Source organism: Chroicocephalus ridibundus, chromosome 8 (genome assembly GCF_963924245.1).
Source record: "Chroicocephalus ridibundus chromosome 8, bChrRid1.1, whole genome shotgun sequence".
Classification (NCBI taxonomy): Eukaryota; Metazoa; Chordata; class Aves; order Charadriiformes; family Laridae; genus Chroicocephalus; species Chroicocephalus ridibundus.
The window spans coordinates 56422555-56446468 of record NC_086291.1 but is presented as its reverse complement, the minus strand read 5'-3'; the positions used below and the strand labels follow the sequence as shown (position 1 = coordinate 56446468).

Here is a 23914-nt window from a genome sequence, read left to right as displayed (position 1 = left end):
GAACATGGCTAACTCCTCTGTGGCGAGGCGAGGTTTGATTTAACCACCTTGTGACCAAGCGTTGCCTGTCTTCAGTGGGGAGCTGCAGCACGTCTCCTGGGGGGAATACGAGCCGTGTCTGGGTGGGAAATGATTTTCCCGGGGTGTAAAGCTATTGGAAGTGTGTTCGCCATCAGGATAAAAACGGGCTTTTTCAAATAGGTTGTTTCAGAATCCACTGATTTCTTTATCTGGGGGCAAGGGGATAAATTTTGTGTGATGGGGAAGAGGGAAGGGAAGGAAATACAAGCTTGGATTTTGCTTTCTTCCCTGTAACTTTTCCCCTTGTCACAGCCCCGTTTCGGTTTATTCCTCTTGTTATCCTCTAGTTTTAAAGCGGCAATTCCGGCAGGGTTGAAGGACCCATCGTAAGCACGTTTTTAAAAACAAGATGGTGAAATTACAATGAGGACTTGAAATTAATTTTACTGTATATAATGGTTTGTAAAGCAGAAAGTAGTGGCCTCCTCCGATAATCCTGCGTGGCAGAAGGCAAAAATAGGCATTTCCCCGGAATCTGACTGTTGAGCGTGGTCAGGGGGGTGGTCTGTGCACAGCAATAAGGAACATGTAAAAACAAATCTAAGCTTTAAAAGAGGATTTTGTTAGTTCTCAGTTCACTTTTTAGGTCTGGACAGAACCTAACCTACCATTTTAATGTTTTATCCCAAATCGGGTTATTTGTTATTGATCCCGGTATGATTTGGAGGACTCGGCTCGGGCCAGGAGGTTTCTCAGGTAGGACCGATGGCCCCGCGTCCTCCAGCCAGGTGGAGCTGCCGGAGCACCACCGTGGCGGAGCTGCACGTTACAGATTCCCCAGCATCCTTCCCGGCAAATCAGCTCCCAGAAAGCACGGTTGTAAGGTATTCTGCTGATCTGTGGTGCAAGTCCTTTTCCTTCAGTCCTAATTGATGTTACAAAATATTTTATGGCTTTTTTCATTAGTATTCCCAATGGGCTCGATCTACTATTTATTTCATGCTGTAAAAATGCTTAGAATTTTCTACTGATTAGCAGCAACATTAGGGCATGTTTCTAGGTTTATCAACATGGGGTATTTTGAGTGGGTAAGGAGTCTTTTGTCTTTGAATTAAAATGTGTCTAGACACTCTGTTTTTCTTACAAATCTAGCAAAATGAAGGTACGTTTGAGGTAGTAATTAAATTCTTTCAGTGACACGCAGTCTATTGTGCACAAGGCTTCAGTATAATGAATATATTTATTTCCAGGAAATCTACAGTATTTTCCTTGCCATTTGTAGGACTCGGTGTATAAATAATGCAGCCCATGCTGTGCTGCTTTTCAGTTCATCCCAGAAAATTATGCCATTAAAAATGCCACAGTTCTTTCAGGCACACACAGACACAGCAGGTAAAGAGAATATTCATGGGAGGAACAGTGACAGAAGCAGCATCAGCGAATACATAACCCCGCAACGCACACCGCGGCCGGGGAAATTGTTTGCAGTAATTATAGCGTGGAGGGAGACTGTTGTTTAACTTAACATCACGGCAGTCAAACTACCATCCATCAAAGTGGGCTCTGAGCTCGTAACCCGGGGTTAAGGTGAAAATAAGGTGAAGCGAAGAGCTCTGGAGCACCCCAGACACGCACAGTCCCTAACCCCAATGAAAATGAAGCTTCCTTTGAGCAGTTTTGGAAGTAAAAGGTCCCGACAAAATTCTTCGGAGATTGGTTTTTGTTCGAGTGTGCATGTTGCTATTTGAAATCTGCGATTCCGGTGTTAAAATATCTCTCCTGCAAAAAATAGCGGTGGCTCTTGCAGCGTTGAGGCGCAGAGATCGGCGGTGCGTACCAGCACAGTCGTGCCCCTTTGCTGGGGAAGGTGGGAGTGTTTTGTATGTTTAAGAGGAAAAATTTACCGTCCCCCGTTCGTTGGCATTACTTATGCATAAGCAGAGCTTTAGTACGTGTTGCAAATGGAAATCAAGTACAGGATGTGCCTGGAAGGAGTTTATCTAACTATTTATGGGCTGATCCCATTTGGAGCTGGAACTGACGTGGTTATTTTTAGTGAAATAACGCTGTGGTAGTAGTTGCGTTTGTAAAGAAGCAAGAAGTTTCTCCTGCAATTCGCAGAGCTTTCCTGCTGCTGGGTTTGATTTCAAACCTTCCCGTGGCTGCGCTGGCTGTCCCCGGGGCAGGAGCTGCGTCCCTGATGCCGTGGGGCCGCCCGGAATTGCTGCGGATGGGAGGACGTGGAGCTGCCGCGGAGCGGGGCTGTGCGGCCACGGGGCTGTGTCCCGCGCGGGGAGACACCGCTGTGGGCTGGAAGGGACCACGGCTGCTCCCTGGCATCCCAGCAGAGGTTTCCCATCCCTCCGAGGTGGCACCCGTGGGAATGCATGTGTTCGCCCGGGGCTCTCGGAAGAGGTCTGTTTCCAGGGCGGGAGTTGGCTGCAGCGGTGCAAAGGGACTTTGTGCGGGAGGGGTTCGGCTGGGCACCAGGCTCCTGCGCGGGAAGTCTTGGCTGGATCGTTCAAAAAGCCGAAACGTCGCACTGTATTTGAAAAAAAGAAAGCCTCAATCCACTTTCTTTTCTTTATTTTCATGATAAAAATCAACAATTTCAGGCAGTTGCTCTTTGATACGCCTTTAGAAAGAAGTTCCAATAACTTCAGAGATGCAAAAAACTGTATCTACAGCACGCCATTAGCATGAGAGACTGTTCCTTCTTTCTAATAAAAAAGGAATGGAAAACCATTAAAACTCATGAAATAATAAGGCAGAAGCAGATAATTTAATATGGTCATCTACTTGGAAATGCACATTGTGCATAAATAATCAGACGTATCGGCAAGGAATCCGCAGCCATCGAGCAAGTAAGTTGTTTTGCAATTGCCATCTGACCTGTAGATCAGTGGAAACAATGTCTTCATTAAACTTACAAAACCGATCATTAATCATTAGCAAAACCAGCAGTGGAGGACGCGAGGGAAGTCCTGCTATGTCCCCGGGAGCGGTGTGCATGTCCCTAATGGCAGGATTTAACTATTAAGGACATACCAAGAATAGATCCGCTCTTTGGCCACAGTGTTACTGGCCTGCTGCAAGGGCAGTCGCCTTTAGGGTGTAGTTTACAGGCTTACTGTGTGTTGGGGGAGGAAAAGGTGTATCTGGAAAGATAGCTGAAAAAACTTGACTTCACAGGCAGTGTCCTATGAGGAGCGTGAGGTGGGGATGAAGTGGGTTTTTAGTGGGGATGAATGCGCTCACCTGGTGCACTTTAAAGTGGGGAAGAATGCGAATTTAGCCTGTGCTGAATGCGATTTCCTGGAGACCGACTGGCCCCACGGCTCCCCGTCCTCCCCCGCGAGCCCGGGTTCCCCAGCCCCCCGGGACTGCCCAGTCCAGCCTGCGCAGGGCTCCGGGGCCTTCCAGTAGCACTGAGCCAGAGAATAATGTCTGCTTCTCCTCTTCTTCTCTCCTCAGGGTGCAAAAGATTAAGAACAATTGAGTGTTTAATTTTCCCAGGACTTTACTAAAGGTTTTTTTTTGTTTTTGATGTTCGCGCTGCTCTGTCCTCTGCGCCCTGTTAGTGGAGGTGGACCGGAGCCGGGTGGGGGGCGCAGGAGGTGGCCATGCCCCGAGATTCCCAGGGCAGTTCTCCCGCTGTCAGACTGCACAGTCGTTATGTAGGTGAAATCCTTCATTTACAGAATGTGATTGATGTGATGGTGTGGAACCACTCTATGCAAGGCTGGAAATCAAAGGGTGAACCTAGTCATGGAATCACAGAGTGGTTTGGGTGGGAAGGGACCTTAAGGCCCACCCAGTGCCACCCCCTGCCCTGGGCAGGGACACCTCCCACCAGCCCAGGTTGCTCCAAGCCCCGTCCAACCTGGCCTTGAACCCCTCCAGGGATGGGGCAGCCACAGCTTCTCTGGGCAACCTGGGCCAGGGGCTCACCGCCCTCACAGCAAAGAATTTCTTCCTGATACCCAATCTAAATCTCCCCTCTTTCAGTGTAAAACCCTTCCCCCTCGTCCCATGGCTCCCCTCCCTGCTCCAGAGTCCCCCCTCCCAGCTTTCCCGGAGCCCCTTTAGGAACTGGCAGGGGCTGGAAGGTCTCCCCGGAGCCTTCTCTCCTCCAGGCTGAACCCCCCCAGCTCTCCCAGCCTGTCCCCACAGCAGAGGGGCTCCAGCCCTAATATTTTTAAAGATTTGCCTAAAAAAAAATCTATCTTACATGTAAAATCCGCAATGGCAAATTTAACCCTGCTTTGCACCTTTGGGTCATTTTTCAGGTATTCCTGTAGGCGAGCAGTGAACCCACTTTATTTGTTTCCTTTGTTTTCCTCTCCTACCTGTTTCAACCAATAAGCCGATTCAGTCAGAAATAGTCTGGCTCTCTGTAACTAATCCTATAATGCTTCCTTGACATTCATAGTGCTGTTGAGCATTTCTGTCAATACGGCCATTGCCTGTGAGCTGCCTGGAAAACAGTGCCCAGGAAAAAAACCCCCACAGGTTTCATTCTTACCAATATTTGTGATAAAATGAAGATCTTCACTCAACTTTATTGGAATTTACTCAGGCATTTGTAATAGCAGCCTACTGGAGATTGCTAAGGAGGGAATTCGAGGGACCTGTAATAAAACACCAGAAGATGGCTTGTGTATTCCTTATTATCCAAGATCTCAGTCCTGAAAGTGTCGGACACACAGTGTGCTTTGGACAGAGATGACATTCCAATATTAATTTAAGACCCTTCTACTCCTGCTCTTTCTTAATCCTGCAATATCTGCCTTGATATTTGCAAGAGCTGTGGAAGATGTCATGGACGTATTTAAACTAAACACTGAAACCAGAGGGTATGGCTTCTGTCCCCCACATCCAGGCATGGAGAAGAACGGGGTGTTTGCTGTCACGGGTGGCTCATTTAGTCCCTCACTTTAATCCGCTTCTGCTCCACACTCCACTGAAGGCAACGGGAGGCTTTTCCCATGACTTCCCTGGTTCTCTGAGTTTGGGTAGGGGCAGGTCTGGTCCCAGTTTATGAACTGGTTCTGTCCTTCCTGATCCAGTTCACCTTGAACTCAATGGGAGACCTTTCCCCGAGTAGAAGGAAGGTTGGATCAGACCCAGAGAAAAACAGTAAGTGCTGGAGGAGTGGGAGGGTGACGTTCAAAGTTTAAATCACACGATCGCTTTGCTCCGCCATATACTTGTCCTCACAGTTCCTATTAAAAGGTAGGAAACCGAGGTACAAGCGTCCTTGGCTTTAGGAAAAACACAGTCCCCTCTTTGAAACCAGACTCCCCCAGGACTCCTGTGGGCTACGCACACACATCTATCGCGCTGCACAATAGATAAGCTTCATATTTTGTAGACATTTAAACGCAGTTAAAAATTCAAGGCGAAGTGGCCAGACATGCACTGTTAGGGAAAAGCAGCTGCATGTCATAAATCAGCTCCATAAAAAAAAAAATTTGGCAACAATATCATTTCACTAAAGGTTTTACTGCACATCCTTTGCAGATTTGTCCTCCCTTCTCTTGTCCTCTGCTCTTGTCTCTTTTTTCTTGGGCTGTTTTTTCTAAGCTCTGCTTTTATTATCAACCCTTGCATACTTTATTTTAATCTCCCCTTATCTTACCAAGCAACCCCAACATAGGTAGGCTTTTAAGTTTAAATTAGCCGAAACTAATTTCTACGTCTTGCCTAGAGGAGCACAGCAGGTTCACAGCGAAGACCCCAGCGTTGGGCGGGTGCGTTTTGGGGATCCACGGAGCGTGAATGTTTCTCTGCACCTCGAGCACGGGAGTTCACCCACCGCATTGCACTCAACGGGGGCTGTTTAAATAAAGCAGCGATTGCCCCGAGCAGCCCGGCCGGCCAGAGCCCTCCTGCCCTTGCAGTGCTGCGCAGCCGCTCCCCTGACCACCTCCTGCTCTTCATTCTTCCATATCGGGTATTCTTCAGAGATTTCACTAGGTTTTTTTTACTTAAGAGGAGCAGATTAGGCCAATATGGAGTCCTTTTGAAATCCTGCATCTACTGTCCTTGTAAGTGATGCTCCTCAAAACCTTCACCCCCAGTATTTTCCTAAAGTGCTGTGTCTTTAGGATTGAAGGAGGAGAGGGATGATGCTCTGCAGAGAGCCCCTGCAGTAGGGCCCGTTTGGAGGCAGGGAGGTTAAAATCCTCCTCCTCGGTGGAGATGTCGAAGAGGGAAGAGACGCTAATGGGGCTTGATTCGTCCCTGGGGGTAGCACAGTGACGCCCCGTGGGCTGTGGAGCGTTAACCCACCCTTCAGCCAGGTGCTTGCAAGCTAAAAGGACCCTGATGTGTAATTCCCAGTGTAATTTGTGACTCCTGTGGTGCCCTTCATATAAAGCGCGGATTAGCAGTGGGGGTTTCCAGCCTGGAAGAGGAGAAGTTTAGAGAGAAAGAGAAGTTTTTTTATAGTTTTGTAAGGCAGCACAATTAATCTGTGAAATGTCTACAAAAAAAAGGGCTCCCAAGCCAGTGCACTCTTACTCATGCAATAAATGAACAACCAGGGTTGAGAAGGATACGGTTAGTTAATTCAAATTTAGCCAGGGAGTGAAACGTTGGGGTTAGTACTAAGACGATCCATGGATTTTCTTTCTTCTTGAGAAGTTCGGGCATCTTCCAGCCGAGGCTGAGAAAGGCGGTTCCCTGGTGCTCGAGGGTTCGGGGGCACCCTGGAGTATCGGTGCTTGTCAGCCACCTTGGCAGCTGCAGGCAGCAAGGAACTGCCCGAGAAATGCTCAAAATGGCAAAGTGGCCATGTCAGCACATTCCCAAACGTGTACGGCTTTGGGGATGGGAACAACCCAGGTGGGACATGAGGGAACGTCAGCTTCCAAGCTGGGCTGATGGGCCAGTGGGTTTTGGAGCCAGCCGTGCACACCAAGGGACAGCCAGCAGCCAAGGGCTGTCCTCTAGTCCTTCCTCAGGCAAAACTCTGCTTGGGAAGAAAACACATTAAAAATGTGTTGGGGGTAAAAATGTGTCTGGGGTTGTTCAGCGTGGAGAAGAGGAGGCTGAGGGGAGACATTCTCGCTCTACAACTGCCTGAAAGGAGGGTGTAGAGGGATGGGGGTCTGTCTCTTCTCCCAAGTGACAGGCAATAGGCCAAGAGGAAATGTCCTCAAGTTGCGCCAGGGGAGGTTTATATTGGATATTAGGAACAATTTCTACACTGAAAGGGTTATCAAACATTGGAACAGGCTGCCCAAGGACGTGGTGGAGTCACCGTCCCTGGAGGTATTTAAAAGCCGGGCAGACGTGGTGCTGAGGGACATGGGGTGGTGGTGGTTTTTGTCAGAGTTAGCTTTGTGGTTGGACTCAATGATCTGAAAGGTCCCGTCCAACCCAGGCGATTCTATGAGTCTATGATTATCTAAAATGGAAGTTTACCCATGAACCATGTCACCACCTTAGGGCAAAGAATAAATTAGACACCCCTCATGGAGACCGTGTTGCTGACAGGAGTAGTAAAGAGACAGGAGTAAAACTAAAATAAATGAAAAAAGGGAGAGGTTGTGTAGTTTGCTTTATTAGAGCAATAAAATACCACACCATATCAAAGCAATTCTCATTTCTTTTGTAAGCACAAAGTAGTCTGAAACAGGCAATTACTTCTTCTTTCCAGCTCAGAGAGGCACGCTGCCCTTTGCCACTCATTAGGGATCGTTAATAGTGGTGGCACGGCGGGGCCAGGGGTGCAAGGGCTTTACTGGGAAATCACCACACCTCGGGGATCAGAAACACAGCCCTGGGCAGCGATCATCTCCCAGTAACGACATGCCGGCGGTCCTCAGTGGCATAATGAGGGAAGATTCTCAGGATTTGGGATGGAAACAAGCTTGAAAAGCAAAACTGGCAGTTCTGTGACCTGCCCGAGGACTGGGCACCAGTGCGTCCCCCGGCCCCCCGTGTGGGGACACTGGTGTGTGGTGGCCGTCTCTTGGCACGCAGGAGAAGATCTAGGGTTTGAAGGAGGAAAGCGCACGAGGTGCTTCGCTCTTCTGACCCCCTCTTTCTCTTTCTGTGCTGGATGGGAGAACAGTATCCAGGCTTTGAGATCCAGCGCCGAGAAAAGCAGCTCACTGCTCAAATGAGAATTTCATGCTCTTTTTTTGTGTATCGGTCTACACATGCATACCATGTAGGCGCTGGCCTATTAATGACTTTGACAATAATTATTTATCTGCAAAGTCCCGGGCACTTAACTCAGTGTAATTCCGTATCCAGTAGCTGTTGAGTGGTAAACCGTAAATAGCCAAAAGTGTTTGATTGCTGCATGGGTAGGTGGGAAGGGAGGAGGGAGCGTGCCAAAAGTTTGCATGGTTTCTCCTTCGGGGGTCCTTGGGAGAGTGGAGCTCCCCTGTACAAACACAGAAATAGGTCACCCATGGTACAAAACAGTGACATTTCAAAGGATTTTCCACTTCCATAGCTGGAGGCTGAGCATCCTTTTACTTATTCTTCCAAGCCACGATAAAATGACAGCGTCATTGTATGGCTAATAGAGAGGTGGGATTGTATTAGGCTTTATCCCTATTATGCGATCTTAAGAACTGCGAACATTTCGTTTGAGAGAGAGAGAGGAGAAATGCAGACTCTGAACTGCAAACTGCAGGAGGGAGGCGGTACCAGAGAGCAAACGCTGCGGTGCTTCCAGTTGTGTCAATATTCAGTCCAGACACTGCTTCCCCTCGGGCTGGAGAGGAAGCCGTTGGGTCTCTACCACTCACACGTACCGCCGTGGCCCTTCAGCCCCTACCTGGTACAGCTCAAACGGCTTTTCTGGAACATGCGAGCCCATAAAAGTTGTCTGAGCTTTACTAGACCCATTTGTATTTATAGAATCACAGAATGGTTAGTGTTGGAAGGGACCTTAACGCCCATCCAGTTCTAAGCCCCTGCTGTGGGCAGGGACACCTGCCACTAGAAGAGGTTGCTCAAAGCCCCATCCCTGTGTGGGGATTTTCCCTGTGTGGAGCAGGAGACACGTTGAATTTGAGCCTTATTTCTGGTTATTCTGGCGAGACAAGTAAGAAAAGTAATAATTTTTTTGTTTGGAGGCATTGCAGTGCTTTGCGTGATGGGGTCCAAGGAGCCTTGAGCACCCCTAGGACCTGCAGGTGTCAACCTGAAAGGTGACACCTGGGCTCTACCAAAGCCCATGGCCAAACTGACTTGGACTTTTGGCAGAATGACACATTTTTTCCCCGATGTAGTTGTTGTCATGGGTGGAAGAAGAATTAAAAAAACCCAACTGTGAGTCTGGAAGCAGCCGGGGCAAGCGGCTGGAGCTGCTGCGGGGTCTGGTGCTTCTCCCTGGCTTGTTCTTGCAAAGCGCCGAGCACAAAAGAGCTGGGAGGAGGTATTCAGTCTATGCTTGACTGTCAAGGACACGCATAGTTCACTGGCTATATGTGTGCCCAAAGTAAAGCATGTGCTTAATGAGGCTCAAGTGCTTCGCTTAGGGCAGAGCTGAATCCTTAATAGCTCCATGTTTTGCAGCTTTTGCTGAAAAACGGGGCTAATTTTTTCCTGCTTCCTGGGACATTTTGAGGACAGGCTTACTAGCATTCACGGTCCTCATAATAATGGCAAGGAAACTCATGAATAAAAAGGAAGAAGTTATGTATCAATACATCAGATTCACAGTAATTACTTTTTCCAACCTATTTTGAACTGGAACCTATTGTGAACCCTTGAATTTCAATGGCACATACGTCACGTACAGTGAAAAGAAAAGATCCGAAAGCCGAAAGAAATTTGAGCTCTGCTATGCTTCTAATATGTTTAATGTTATTGTTCCTTTAAATCCCGACCCTTAATGACCCCAGACATATTAAATAACGTTCTTAGGGCTGAAGAAATGTTCAGACTTCTAATTTTGCACGTACTTTTCCTCCTGTGCTCTCAGAGCTCTACAAACGTTATATATGTTCAAAAGCCTCTGTAGAAAATATTTTGCAGTCTTTTTCCCGAAGAAAGGCTGAAGGTACCTGGGCTCACACGGAGCTCTGCTTTGCACTGCCTGCTTTTCAAAAATAGTTTTTGCAGCTGTATCATTTTTCACGTTTGCAATTTGTGGCCAGCGGACAATGTACACCAGAGCCTGGGAGGGATACATGGCGGGGAAGGACGGCAGGGAGCGTGGGCTCGGCATGGCAGAAACGCTCACACCGCTTGTTTCGGAGCACGAAGGAATCCAAGCCATACGGGGGCAGAAAATGTTGATAGTGATACAGTTTCTTACTGAAGATGCCTTAAAGAAAGGCACAAAATATCATTGTAGCACCTCATTAGTGATGTCTCCTCCTTGTTTAATTGCTGTGAGGCTTTTTTTGTTCTTGCCCTGGCAACAGCATTGGCCATATAACCTTGGCACTGGGAACTCTTTTGTTGTGCTGTCAAGTCCCTCTTCGTCTTTCAACCCCTGTATGTCAAGTCAGGTTTCTATCTCAGAGATGAACCAAGCCTTATTTCTGGGTTAAGAATTCTTTTATCTGCAAAGTAAATTAGTGGCAGGAGCTTCCCAGAGCTTGCCTTTCTCTTCGCACCGTGACTCATTTGTTTTTCTGTACAAGCCCTGCTTTTCCTGGAGGATGGAAAAAAAATCCTAGCCAACAGGCCCTGCCAGTTAGCCACCGTGGCGTCAGTGTTCATCTCCTCTCCGTCCCACCGGCAGCCCGAGAGAGGGAGACGAAGGTGAATGTGCAGCGCGTCCCGCACGTGCGCGCACCGGCGGCAGCATCTGGGTGCGTGTGCTGCCTCCCACACAGGCAGCAGGGATTGTATCCCCCCGCCGCGCTCCTGCGCAGGGGGCAGGCTCCTTCACATCAAGGTATGAAGCCCTGAGCTTCTCATTTGGGAAATACACCCTTCAATCCCCACTACTGACCAGAAAGCAGCCGTGCGTGTCGTTACTTACAGCAGAAGCAGCCCCGTCCGCGGCTTGCGAAAGTGGTGGTGAAAAGCAGCTTTATTTCTCTGCCCCCAGCAGCCGGTGGTGCTGCTTTTCAGAAATAACCGAGATCAGCCTCTGTGCCGGAGCGTTGGGAACACTCACCTCACCTACAGGATTTTAAACTTGCTGGCTCTCTAACGCTGTGCCTGCCTCGTGAATTTGAGATGGTTTTGCGATGCAGGGGATCTACAGGAGAATACTATGAAGAATGATCCTACTTGTGCGGTCGCGTCATGGCGGGTACCGCGGCAGGCGGGATTAGCTACTGATGGAGCTGTTGGGCTGTACCTGAGGTGCTCCCACGTACATCCTTCTAGGGCTTGGTACCACTGGAGTTCGGCGCTCTGGTTTCGTGTGGCTCACCTGCTTTGTAACAGCAGTTCCTTCTGCCGCCTTTTCAGCCATCTTCTAAATAGTAATAGTAATCGTAGTGGTGATGATGATGATGATAGTGATAATAATAAAAGAACCTGTGAATCTGTGTATGATAATAATAACAAAGAGGCTGTGACTCTGCTGTCTGGCCGGGCGGGGGGTGCAGCCCCCGCACAGGGACCCCCTCTTTTTCTCCGCGTTCCCCGGGAGCGCCGGCTGTCGCACCGACGAGCGCGGGGGGGGAAGACATCCTGACAAATGTGCTTACGCTAATATTTTTTTTTTCCATTTGCTTTTCCCATGGTGACAGGCAGCTACTTACTAGGCAGAGCTGGAAGTAATATTCCGAATTGCTGAAGGAAATTTTCCCAGTTGATCAAACTCTTATGTGTTTTGTGCTGATCAAAGATTCTCTTCATGTCTTATGTATCTGAAAGCACAAAAGAATGAATGAAAAAAAAGAGCTGTTCTTCTGTGCTGGTAGACAATGAAATGATGATTGGTGAGATTATGCCTTGACTTTACTGTCAGCACAATGTCAGTGAAGGCAACGGTATAGAGAGGGTGCATTCTGAGATACTAATATCGAATCCGGATCACTAGAAGGAACAGAAAAGCCCCAAAGAAAAGGAAAATGTCTGGTTTTATTATTATTATTGTATTTTAGTGGAGAATAAAATGAATCTTTCATATTCTCGGATCGTATTAGTTACCCTGATTATTCATCACTTCATATCCTATCTGCTTGTGTAGTCAGGAGTGGTAACTCATGTTTTGCTCAGGTGAAAATCCGCTTTTGTGTGTGTGTGTGTGTATATATATATCTGCATCTTGTGTGGGGGATGGCAGGAACCCGTAACTGGTGCTGCTCCGAGCAAGGGACTGGTTTTGCACCACCTTTTCGCAAACCCTCCGGTCTATGTAGAGGAGCCAGAGGTTGCTTCATTGTCTCCTAGAAAAGGTGGTGGTTTGAAGGGGAAAGCCTAAGGCAGGCTCTCGGGGCTTTGGGTTGGTTGGGATTTTAACCAATTTAAAAAAAAATGAATTGTGCTCTGTAAAGGAAGGGCCTCAGAGCTGAGGAATCTGCAGTCCAAAGGCGTTAAGGCTTAATTCCCAGGTCCTGGCCTGGGGAGGTGAACGTCCCGCGGGCGTTCACCCTGGGAGAGGACCGGCTGCTGCGAGCCCTGCCCTGCCGCGCTTGCCTTCATCCCGTGGCCAGGAGGAAACGCCGGACTGGGAATCAGCCGAGGAGTACGGCCGGCACATGGGGACAAGGAGGAGAGGGCTGTAGCCGTGGGATTGCGAAAGGACGCTTTGAAGATCACGTTATAGCGACGTCTGTCAAGAATGGTTAAGTTCCAGCTGATCTCGCCCGGGGCCAGGGGATGGGCGAGGTGACCTCCGGAGCCTTTTTTGTTTGACTCCGCAACTGGAAATGGAAAGAAAACCCACCTTAATGTACTGTTTCCCTGTGGATTTTCTCTCCCTCTTCCCCCCACTATCCTCCTGTGCCAGGTGACAAGATATTTATATATACAAATGCTCTTTGGGAAGCTTATTGTCATTCTCTGCATCAGAAGTTTATGATTTATATTAAGCTAACTGGTCCTTGAGCATGTGCTCTTGTCAAGCTCTCTTCATCTGCTCCGGAGAAAAGCACTCCGGGGCTGGCGTGCAATAGCATGATCTCGGTATTTATCCTTTTGGCAGTTTGCTAATTATTCCTATTGCTATCACATCCCTGTGCGAATTTCTGTCTTTCTGCCACAGTAAATAGTCTCCCATATTTTCTATCTGCAGAACTGCTAGTTAAACGGGAGAAGCCTGAATATCCTGCAGAGGCCCATATTGTCATTCGGATGACAGCGATAAAATGGGCCAAGCATCCTTTCTGTACCACTTAAATTGCATGTCTTTGCATTCCTGGATCGGCCGCTCATTTTCTGGACTGGATTCTGCTCCTGTAAACAGCTCGTGTCGTTCCTGGGAGTGCTCTTTGTAGCAGAACGCTGCGATAAAGCCAAAGCCATCGGCTGCCAAGGCTCCATAAGGAGTCAGGAACAGCCACCAGATATCTTCGCTACTGTAGATGTAGCCGCATTAGCAATATCGTTTATCTTTCTAAGGACTTACTAAGCCACTAAAATGTGTTATAAAATTAAGTGGCATTTTTTCCACCTGTTCTAACTGGTGCCAAACGCCTGGAAAGCCCTCCCGGATGATAGGACTCTGTATGCAAAACCTAAGTACCCTCCGAAGGACTGCAGCTGCCGCAGAGACGGGGTTTTTTTCCACGGGCTGCCTCCTTCACTTAGAATAATAAGCTTTAGATTATCTCAGGGCACTCTACATCCCACTGCTGCACAATCCAATTTGACAGAAGGGTTCCGGGGTGGGGAGGGAGAAAATCCTGCGAGCAGACACCGGACTTCGAGTTTTCCACTAGCACAGAGCAGAAGTTGACGGCGAGGGCTGGGGAGGTATTTTAGCGCCTGTCTGTGCTGGAGGAAAGGCTCTCGGGCTCGGTGGAGCATCCACGCCACAGGGGCTCGCCAGAGCCAGGGGCTGCCAGCAGAGCCCCACCGTGGGCCTTCCAAGTGCAAAAGGTCCCCACATCCCTCCCAGGCCACAAAGTAATTGAAACAGCAGCAGACTGCTGAGCGGCAGCCTGTTAGTCTCGTATTAACTGTATTTTATCATTTAGGTAACACTGTATGTATGTTAACTGTTGAGCCTGCACCCCGGCTCCAGGACACGGGACAAGAGGAAAGCTGCTTTCCAGAGGAGAAGAAGAGTGACCTATAGCTGTGGGTGGACCCAGATAGTCTCCAGTTATCTGTTCCGATAGCCAAATTCCTCTCTTATCAATGTTAGCGGTGTCCCTGCCAATGCGATTACCGTGCCCCGTTGGGCTGTTGTCTCTTAAGTGATTTTGCCGCTGCCGAATTTCCCCGGCCAGAGGAGGGTCAGGGTCTGCGAAATGCTCAAAGCCCCGCAGCCCCGCTGCCTGCTGCGGCACAGCTCGCTGCTGGGCTCCGTAATCGTCCCTAATCCCCAATTCCCCCGACTGCGGGGGGGCAGGAGTGCGGCATGGACCAGTCAGCGGCACGTCCTTGCCCTAGTCGAGGCAGGCGGGTCCGGCACACAGGGTGGCTCTGAAATGGCTCTGGGCTGCGGCACAGGAAGCCGGCGTGTGTCTGTCAGGGTAACACTTGACTCAGATTGGGCTGTTTGCCCTATTTTCTAGCTTTTTGGCTGCTGTACAGATAATAGGACCCCTCCAGAGCGGAGGAAGTCTGGCATCGAGGCAGGATTCTTTCGAGTAACACATGGCCCTGGTGGGTATTAACCCTTGTAATTAAGGCAGGTGTATGCAAGGGGTCCTGGAAACTAAATATAGGTTTACCTGTTAAAGATTTAGTTTCTAAAATGGCATTTTCTGAAATGGCAGAGCGTCTGCAGTCGCGCTGTGGTGATGAGGTTCATGAACGGCAGAAAAAAAAAAAAAACAAGAAAGCATTAATCTTGGGTTTGGGGGATCAAGTAATTGGCAAAAAAATGTTTACAGAAACATGTAAGAAAAGCTTGAGGCTTTGTAATTATTTCTGCACACAAATCACTACATTGGTTTATCCAAATACTACTGAACACCAAAACAGGTCCCGACCATCGCTGGCGTGGAGCTGACTCACCAGATCTATTCACGGCTCCTCATTCATCAGAGCAGCTTTAGCTCTTCTCTTCGCGAGCATGTCTGGCTTTTCTAGCCACAAGTTCCCATCTCATCCCGTCTTGTGTCAACGCAAACACGGCCCCGGCCTGTTTGAACTCATTCTTTGCTTCCCGTGTTTTCTCCGAGGTGTGTCACAGTGGGGAAATTTTCATGGGCTTCGATTTCCCCTTCGTTCTTGTTTCTCCTCTACGAGCGTTACCGTGCTGATTTGTCTCTTCCGCGTGCTGTAATTGGGCTGGTGCCACTGTGTAATTTTTAACTGTGTGCAGTATCAACAGACCTCCATCTGTCTCTCCTCCAGAGCTTCCCAGCCTGCCGGCATAAATATCTGCCAAATCCTTCTCCAAAGAGAGGATCACCAGATTCCAACTGTTTGCAAAATAAGAGCCGCCGCCAGAATCCTCTCCCCCGTCCGCAGCCTGTGCAGCGCCCGTGTCCCGCACCCCGGGAGCCGGTGCCACTGGCACCCAGCAGCTCTGCCCGGTGCTCTCCGTTACCGGCCCTCAGAAGCCTGCCCTTTGCGCAGGGTTCGGCACATTGGTCTGTTTGCTCACATACCTCGTTATCGCTGACATTGTATTTGAAAATAACCTTCAATAGCCATCAGGTAAAAAAAAAACCCAAAAAAACTTGAGGGTTGTTTTTTTCCCCCCTTCAGATACAATTCTGATTTAAAGCATGGTGCAGGACGGATCGGTTCCAGTGTTGGTTTTTAAGATACTTCGCTCGGGGTGTGTGCCCTTTCCCAGCCTGTCACAGACCAAGGGCCAGTTACCACCGTCCGGAGCCGGGGGAACTGCTGGGACTTGCTGACCGCACATCCACCTGGCGGAGAGCAGAGTTCAATCTTCCACCACTCCCTACATACATCAGGACAGATCGTTAGAAGAATTAGCACCAAACCAGGCAACGCACTGATTGGATTGTGCCCACTAAAAAATAGCAACTTGTTTAATGTGGATAAAATAAAAGCACGTATAAACACACTTGGATAAAGTAAAAAATATAGATTATAATGGAGGTGCCCTTTTAACACTGTTAAAGCCCTTCCCGTGACAGTCCATTGATTGCAGTCGTTCAAAGCGGTGTTAGGCTCGTGTGGCTTTTTAAACTCGGCTGTGTACCGCAGGCACGGCCATCACGCCTGGTGGCGTTTGCTGGTGCTACGGCAGCTGGCTGCGGCTGAGGAGTTACCAGTGAATCTCTTCAGGTGCACAGTAAACGTGTGTTTGAATAAAAAGCTTGCCAGCTAAAGTCAGACCCAAGGAACAAGGTTCCTGTTCGGTCTATGGGATACTGGAACAAGTAATCAGAAAGGATTTTTGAAGGTTATTTCAGGAGGGGGTTTCACATTTGGATCTGCTGCATCTTCGTTCTGCAGAGCTTTGCAGAGGAACATAAGGAATGTAAAGCAGCTTGTGGGTTTGATAAATCCACCTTCCAGTCTACCCAGTAGACTACCTTCCAGTCTTCCAGAACAACCCAGTATTTCCAAGAGACAGAGAAGTGGGTACCACACTTGTGTGACATGGGCATGGAGCATGGCGACTGTGGCTGGAGAGCGTTTTTCTGTAGATAAGTAGAGGGAAGCACCCGAAGCACCGAAAAAACTTGGGAGTTTGTTTCATGATATATAGTCAGGTTCAAAACATACCGGTGTTTCCATTGTCTAGATTGCAGTGTGGGTTTGGTGTCCAATTTTGAAGGTTTTAGGACAAGTAAGTTCATGATCTTCTAGGAGGGTGCGCTGCCACTTAGTAATACGTTATGACAGGAGAGAAATATGTACAAACAAGTCGAAGCCTGCAGGACAGCTATACTTACTTACAAGTGAATAATATCCCCAGCCGTTGCCGGGGGTGGCAGGGAGCAAAGAGAAAAGTGAAATTAGAGAGACCGGAGCATCCCGGCGGTGATGTGCTGACCGCCCGTGTGGCGCAGGCAGCGCCCAGGAGCTGGCTGCGGGTACGGCAAGATTGAGATCTAGCCCCTATTTAAGTCTGATTTGCTGGAGCAGGATTTTCTTGTAAAGGAACAGCCGTGATTTGTTGAAAGTCTTTGGGAGATAAAAAGCAGATGGCATTGATTAGCTAATTAGTAATATTTTCTGCAACTTATCAGCTGTGCTGATATGTGTGGAGTTTGCAAAAGCTTGGGATGAATCTTTCTCTCTTTGATTTGTTGAAGAAATGGACTATTTTAAAATCTGGAGAGGAGGGAAAGTTATGTACAAATGTGTCATTTTCTGCCCAACAGAAATATGTTAATCTTTTCCTTTGAATTTATGCTCAGGGCTCATTTCTTCATTTTGGAGAGGAATATGCACAACGAGGTTGCAGCTCTCCTGGCTCTTGTCTTGATGGCATGGGCTATTGTGTGACCTGCCATAGGTTTCTGGCGCTCCCGTATTCCTCTTTGGGGGTGTGCTCCTTCCCCTTTTGCATTTATTATGGAGACAACGCAAAATATTATTTTTTTATTTTATGTCAGGCTCACTTGTCTCCTTGGGAAGCCTTTGCAGCCAGAGCAGCACCCTAGCAGGACTTCTGCTAAGTGTTGGCCACCTCCGTGACCACTGCTGTGACAGTGGTCAGTGCTGTTTTGGCCAGAGCATCACTGGGGTGCTGGAGGCCCCTCTGACCTTGAGTTAGGTTGGACACGACTCAAATATCTTGATGTTGTCTCTATGATGGCAGTAGTTCATCATTTAGGGCGAGACAGTAACTTACCGAGATGTTGATATAAAGAAGAATGTCTGAGAAAGGATGTCAGCCTTTCAGAGCCTGCTGGCTGCAGAGCGAAGTCTTCATACAGTCAAAGAACAGGAGACTCATCTGGTTTGCCCAGTCAAGATAACGGGATACGGGCGGGCTCGCGAGCAGATACCCGTCCTGATAGTCGTGGTGGTCTTTGTGGGAATGAGCGTGGGTGGGCACGGCTTTGGCATCCCAACAAGCCCCATAATTAGGACTCGCTGCAAATTCTCTGGAGGTTTGAGCTCCACACCAGCACCACCCCGAAGCCTTTCATGCGACAGGGTGCCAGTGGAGAAGCTGTATTTTAATTGCAGTGTGTAGCATGGGTGACGCACGAGCTGTCAGCTGGCCACCTGTGACAGCGGGGAACGAGAAGGAGCTTTGTTTTCCTCTTCTGGGGAACTGTCCTCCCTTGCAGATGCTCTGCAGAACAGCTTTGTCGTGCTTATCTCCCGTGTAAGGCTTCAAAATTGGGCATGAGGCAGGTTGAGGTGGGGCCCGGACATTGTACTGGTCAACTGCCTGTGTTGTGCTCCATCCAAAAGCCATCGGGCCTGGAAATTGCCTAAAGCGGGACCAAGATTTGCTCCTCTGTTACAGAGAGCTTTCTATTTTCCATGGAGTTCGATGTTGAAGCTTTAGCCTTTCTATTTCCATCAGAATGACATTTTTTATTGGTTCTTAAACTGAAGAAACAACAAATTCTGCATCCTCTCTGGAGCACAGTCTTGTTAATGTTCTTTGAAACATGACATGTGTCGTGGCCGTCAAACTGCAATGATCCCATTTCTTCTGAAATGAGAAAAACATGTCACTTTGGGCTCTAAGTAATACAAAGGGAGAGTCGTATTTTAGATAGGAGCTGCATGGCTGCTGGAGATGAAAGAAAAATGTTATTACTTTTGGAAATTTCATAATTACAGTTAATGATCATTTAATGAAGTGGCATTGTCTTCACCGCTATCACTAATGAAATGTTTGGGAGTGATAAAACAGGTCCTGTTAAATAGAGCGAGAGTCTTGAGTGGAGTAACTTTGTGACAGCAGCCTGCATGCACAAGTCTCCAATTCCTATTTCTTTTGTTACAGTAGTTTAAAAAAGAAGACAAAATGAAGGCTGCCTGGCAAATAAGGCACACATGAAGTATTTAAAGGCCTGCCGTTAAGCAAACAATACTGAACTCCTGAATAACATGCTGGTGACTGAGTACTGCTCTTTAGAAATGCTAACCCTTCATTAAAACACTTTCCTTGTTTTTCTTTGCAGACAAACCAGAGAACAAGAAACCCCGCCTGACTTTTTTTATTTCTCAGACTATGAAAGACATAATGCAGAAATAGCAGCATTTCATTTGGACAGGCAAGTAAAATGGATTTGCAGTAAAAGAAAAGTGGAAATATTGTGATAAGTTGCTGCACTTGGCCAGCCCTGTAACTGAATTACTTTTAAAAAGGGGGAAAATGGAACAAAGGTGGGCAAAGGCCATGAATAAATGAAACGGCAGGTGATGAAAGGGTAGATTAATAATTAGGAAATGTGACTTGCCCTGGGAATGAGAAACCTGGCAATAAGTAATTCTCAAAAAGAAAGAGAAATGTTATCGAAGGGAAGCTGAGAAATGAACTTCCCCCGTGATCCTGAAGTGCGTATGGAGAGGGCCCTCTCCCGGGAAGGGAATGTGTCGCACAAGTGTGATGGCAGTCTGGCTCACCCCAATTAGCTCCAGGGCACGCAAATCAAAGGAGAGGTGGGGAATGGCGTGAGCATTCAGAGAGGAGTCACCGAGGTGGGGAGGAGAGGGCAGTGGTGGCCGTCCCCTGCTCCTCAGAGCTGAAAATGTCCCCCCAGGCAGAGCTGGTGTGGGGTACGGTGGATACTCGGGACTGGGAAGGGACTGCAGCCCTCTCAGCCTGCCCAGATTAGGAGCGGGAGTTAGCAATTAGTGATGAATTATTAACAGTGTGGCTAGAAACCATGGCTTTTCGCAGGCTGAGTTAGAACTGAAGCGTCTTTCACACCCCGAAGTGCCACAGAACAGCCTTTCAAACGCTTGAAGCTTTGGGGCCACAAATTCCTGGGGTACGGGTGGTATTGCTGCCTTCTGGTTGATGGTTGGGATGAGGGAACGTACCAGCGAGGGGCACGGGGTAGATTTGCCATTAAGAGCCGTCCTGCTCAGATCCTTCAAGGACCTTCTATATTTTGTTGTTGTTGACCTTGGTGTCAATCCCTTCTGCTTTATATTTTATATTGCCGTTTTAAGCAGATGGTGCTGTAGGAAAAAACATGAATGGAGTTCCTGCAGGGAGACGTGTTAAATATCCACACACTAAGCAGAAAAAGCAGTTGCTACCCAATGTAGAAAAGCTTATCAGCAGCCAGCGGACATGAAACCTCCACCTATGGGGAGGCTTTCTATGGGGACTTTGCTCGTCTGCTGTACCTAATAGCGGTGCTTCATAGGGAGTTTCTAATGATCTACTAAGGTGGGGGGGTGGGGGCAGAGAAAGGCTCCTCAGCCAGCCTTTGCCCGTGGGAAAACTTTTAGTCTCAGGGAGACTGTTTAGGTTGGTGCAAGGGTATTAAAACAGAGAGGAGCAGAGGCAAAGAAATGAAACAAATGCTAAGACTGTCAGAAAAAAAATTACTATTAGATGGTGTTTATGGAAGGCAGAGGCTGAAATCCCATTCCTCAAGTCGCTTAAAGAATTGGTGAGCAAAATGCATGGTATAACAGGCCTGAGGTAGCACAGAGTCAAAAATAAGTTTCTACTGTCTCTTATTTCTGGAATTCTACCTATCCTCATTTTTTCGTGGAACAATGTGTCTCCGTACTCTTCTGTATTTTGCATCTGTGCCACACTATGTAGGCGAGTCAGAGCTGATCATATTCAGGACGTATTTTGTAATACATTATATGAAGGATTATCCAGTTTAAAGTTGATGGGCTTTTTACTCCTTAAAGACCACAGATAAATGTGCCTTCAGAGTGTAATGAACCTACCTAAAACCTACCACTATCATTATATTTTAATCCTTTACATAAACTATCTCTTTTCTTTCTCTTCCAGGATCCTGGATTTCCGTCGTGTGCCGCCGGTTGCGGGCAGACTGGTTAACATGACGCGAGAAATACGAGACGTTACTCGTGACAAGAAGCTGTGGAGAACGTTTTTCATCTCACCAGGTAGTCTTGGAAATAACACTGTATTCTTTTCTATCCCGCCGAACACGTACTTAAGGGAACAATGTGTAGATTGCTTAATTGCTCAGATATTTCTAATAGAACTGTCTTCCAGACCTTTGAATAAAAATAAATGTGGAGACATAGCCTACAAAGAAGACTTTATTGTTTTGAATTGAGTGCCTTTTCCCCTTGACAAATTATCCGCAGAGACAGGCTTTTATGATCACAAAAGCAACGTATTCAACAAATGTTTTATGTAGAGCAATTTCTAAAGCAATTTCTTCTGTTGCTCTCAGTTTACCGAAAACCTTATTACTTAGCCCATTAGTTATTTAGACTTTTTTTCCTGCTGCAGTGTGATCCGTCACTTCTGTTGGTCAGATGCATTTATTTCTCGGTTTTGACTGGAGGACCAAAACCTAATTTTCTCAGAGTCGTGAACCTCAGTTTTTGCTACAACAGGAGTCTGAAAAAAAATCAAGCAGATAGACGTGTAACACATCCTGCTTCCAGCTCCAGTTCTCCCCCGGGCAGAGGCCAGAGCAGAAGTGCCCTGAATTGTCCCCGGCCCTTGTTCTTGCTTTGAGGGCTGACCCCGGGAGCCCATACCACTCTCTGTTTCCATTACTCTTCGCTCTTTCGCAACGTCTGGTGGCTCCAGCCAAGGACGGAGCTCCACAGGGTGGGAATTTTACAAACACAGAGTAAACCCATGCCCTGCTCCCCAGAACATACGCCTGGAAGAGGTGGAGATGGGCAAAGGGTGGGAGAAAGCGGCGTCATCCCTGTTTAGCATCTGGGCGTCTGAGATGGAGAAATTAAGGCTCCGAGTTAAGGCACAAAAATACATGCTTAAGTTTGTTCTTAAGAGAAAGAATATGTAGGGAAACGTTCAATGTAAAGCATGTAGCTGTGTTCCAGCGAGTTTAACTGGTATGATTTCGTCTGTGTGCAAATGTGCTGTGCTGAAGCCGGGCTGTGCCTTGTGTAACAGGCAATCTGGAGCAGAAATCTCCGGAGAGCTCGCCCTTGCTCGGGGTGTGATTGGCCACAAGCTGTTTATCCCGGATCCCTAAAGTCAAGATCCGAAGACTTAATTACCGTTTCTCCTGACGTAACCGTAATTTGTTGCTGTTAGCTAGAAAGCAGAGCCCTGTCATTGCAGAGCTTTCTCTCTTAAAATGTTTATCGCACTTTTGCGATCACCAGTAAAGTCATTATTATGGCTGTTATTTTTAGCTTCATGTTTGTGTTCAGCTCTGCAGGACACACAGCTGAGCGGACGGTTATTTATTCCAGTGACTTCGCGTGTAAAATGCGTGACATGATTACAGGAGGTTTCACCGTACCCCGTGTGATGAGCGCTGCGGTGTTACACGTGCGGTGGTGGGGACAGTGGGGACGGTCCGTGGCGGGAGCGTTGGGCAGAGCTGATGTGCAGACACTGCTGCGCGCTGGACCCTGCTGCCTCGGCCGCTCGCGCGCCCTCTCGCCCTCTGGCTCTCTCTCGCTACATCTTTTCTTTACTTGACTTTTTGGTAGGCAAGCAATCACACCCAAAAGATGGCAAAAACATCTTGTGACTGTTTATGTGCACAAGGTGCTTGGGCTCGTTTGAAATATGAGCCGTTTGATTCCCATTTTTGCAAGTAAGATGCGGATTAGTAGGTTTGCTTGCTTTTCAGTCGTCCCAGGTTGTGTGTCAGGGCTTAGGGGCGAACTCGAGTGATTTCTGAGAATTACAAAACCGTACTCAAGTCCTGAGCAGCTTACAGCAGGCAGAGCACGGCGAGGCAGAGTTAAGGCTTCCTGCCGGTTCGGATGAAGATCTTTATCTTGTCATTATGAAATTCCAGACATCCAAGGGATGATCCAAGCATAATCCTTTATTCAAATTTATTTAGAGGCCTCAGATAAATTCAATTAAAATATTTGATTAACTATGAATCAGGCTTTTCTGGAGAATAAAATGCTTAAGCAATTAATTTTTCTTTCAATTTTACATTTCCTAAATCAATATACTTTGCTTAAAACATGTTGGTTACTTGTCAGAGTTCTTCCCCGCAAGTCCCCAGTTTAATTAGTCGGATTCTCATTAACATACGCCCAGCCTCTGTCTTGTATTTCATACTGACCTTAAGAGGCAGGCATTAATTAATGCTTAATGAAAAAGTAATAAAGGTCCTAAATTAAGCATTTGGAAACGAATTCACAAACCTAGCGGGCAGCTCGAGCAGCAGATTGAGGGCAGGAGAGGGAAAAGCGGAGGGTGCTGAGCCTGGGGAGGGACCGGGAGCCTGGGGAGGGCTGGCAGAGGCTGACTTGTCCCCTCTGGCAGCTGAGGGACACCAAAGCCGCTTGGTTTTGCAGGAGAATGGGTTAGAAAGGTGAGAAATGGAGGTGTGCCATATGGGTACCTGAAGAGCCAGTCCCTGTGCCCGCGTTCCGCTGTCGAGGCGCCTGTGTCTCTGCATCTCCCTCCCAGCCGTGCTCGGCGACGAGGGGCACGGGGACACGTGGTGGCTGTGAGCAGTGCATCCCTCCCCGTGCACCCACAGACATCTCTGAAAATTAAATGAGTGCTAAACGTAACTGATCTCATTCACAGCTCTTCTCTTCGGGCTGGGAGACCACTGTCTGCAGCGGAAACCCTCAGGGGGTAAACGTTGATGATGCTCATCAATGCACCGTGTTATTCCCTGGAACGGTGCGGGGATGGGTCAGAAGTAACCTCACTGCATCTCCACGCCTGGCCCATCTCACCTGTCCCATGGAAATCAGGGCTTCTTTTCATAGAATCACAGAATTGTCAGGGTTGGAAGGGACCTTAATGGTCATCTAG

The 23914-nt window shown here is 47.9% G+C and overlaps 1 protein-coding gene across 2 annotated transcripts in view; it reads left to right on the top strand.

The window, feature by feature from the left end:
• FAM20C (FAM20C golgi associated secretory pathway kinase) overlaps positions 1-23914 on the top strand; it is a 61567-nt gene that overhangs the window by 27536 nt on the left and 10117 nt on the right. For both annotated transcript variants that reach the window (XM_063343167.1, XM_063343166.1), the window contains 2 exons: positions 19152-19244; positions 20957-21072. In XM_063343167.1, the coding sequence (XP_063199237.1) occupies positions 19152-19244; positions 20957-21072 (209 nt within the window). The remainder of the gene's footprint in view (positions 1-19151; positions 19245-20956; positions 21073-23914) is intronic.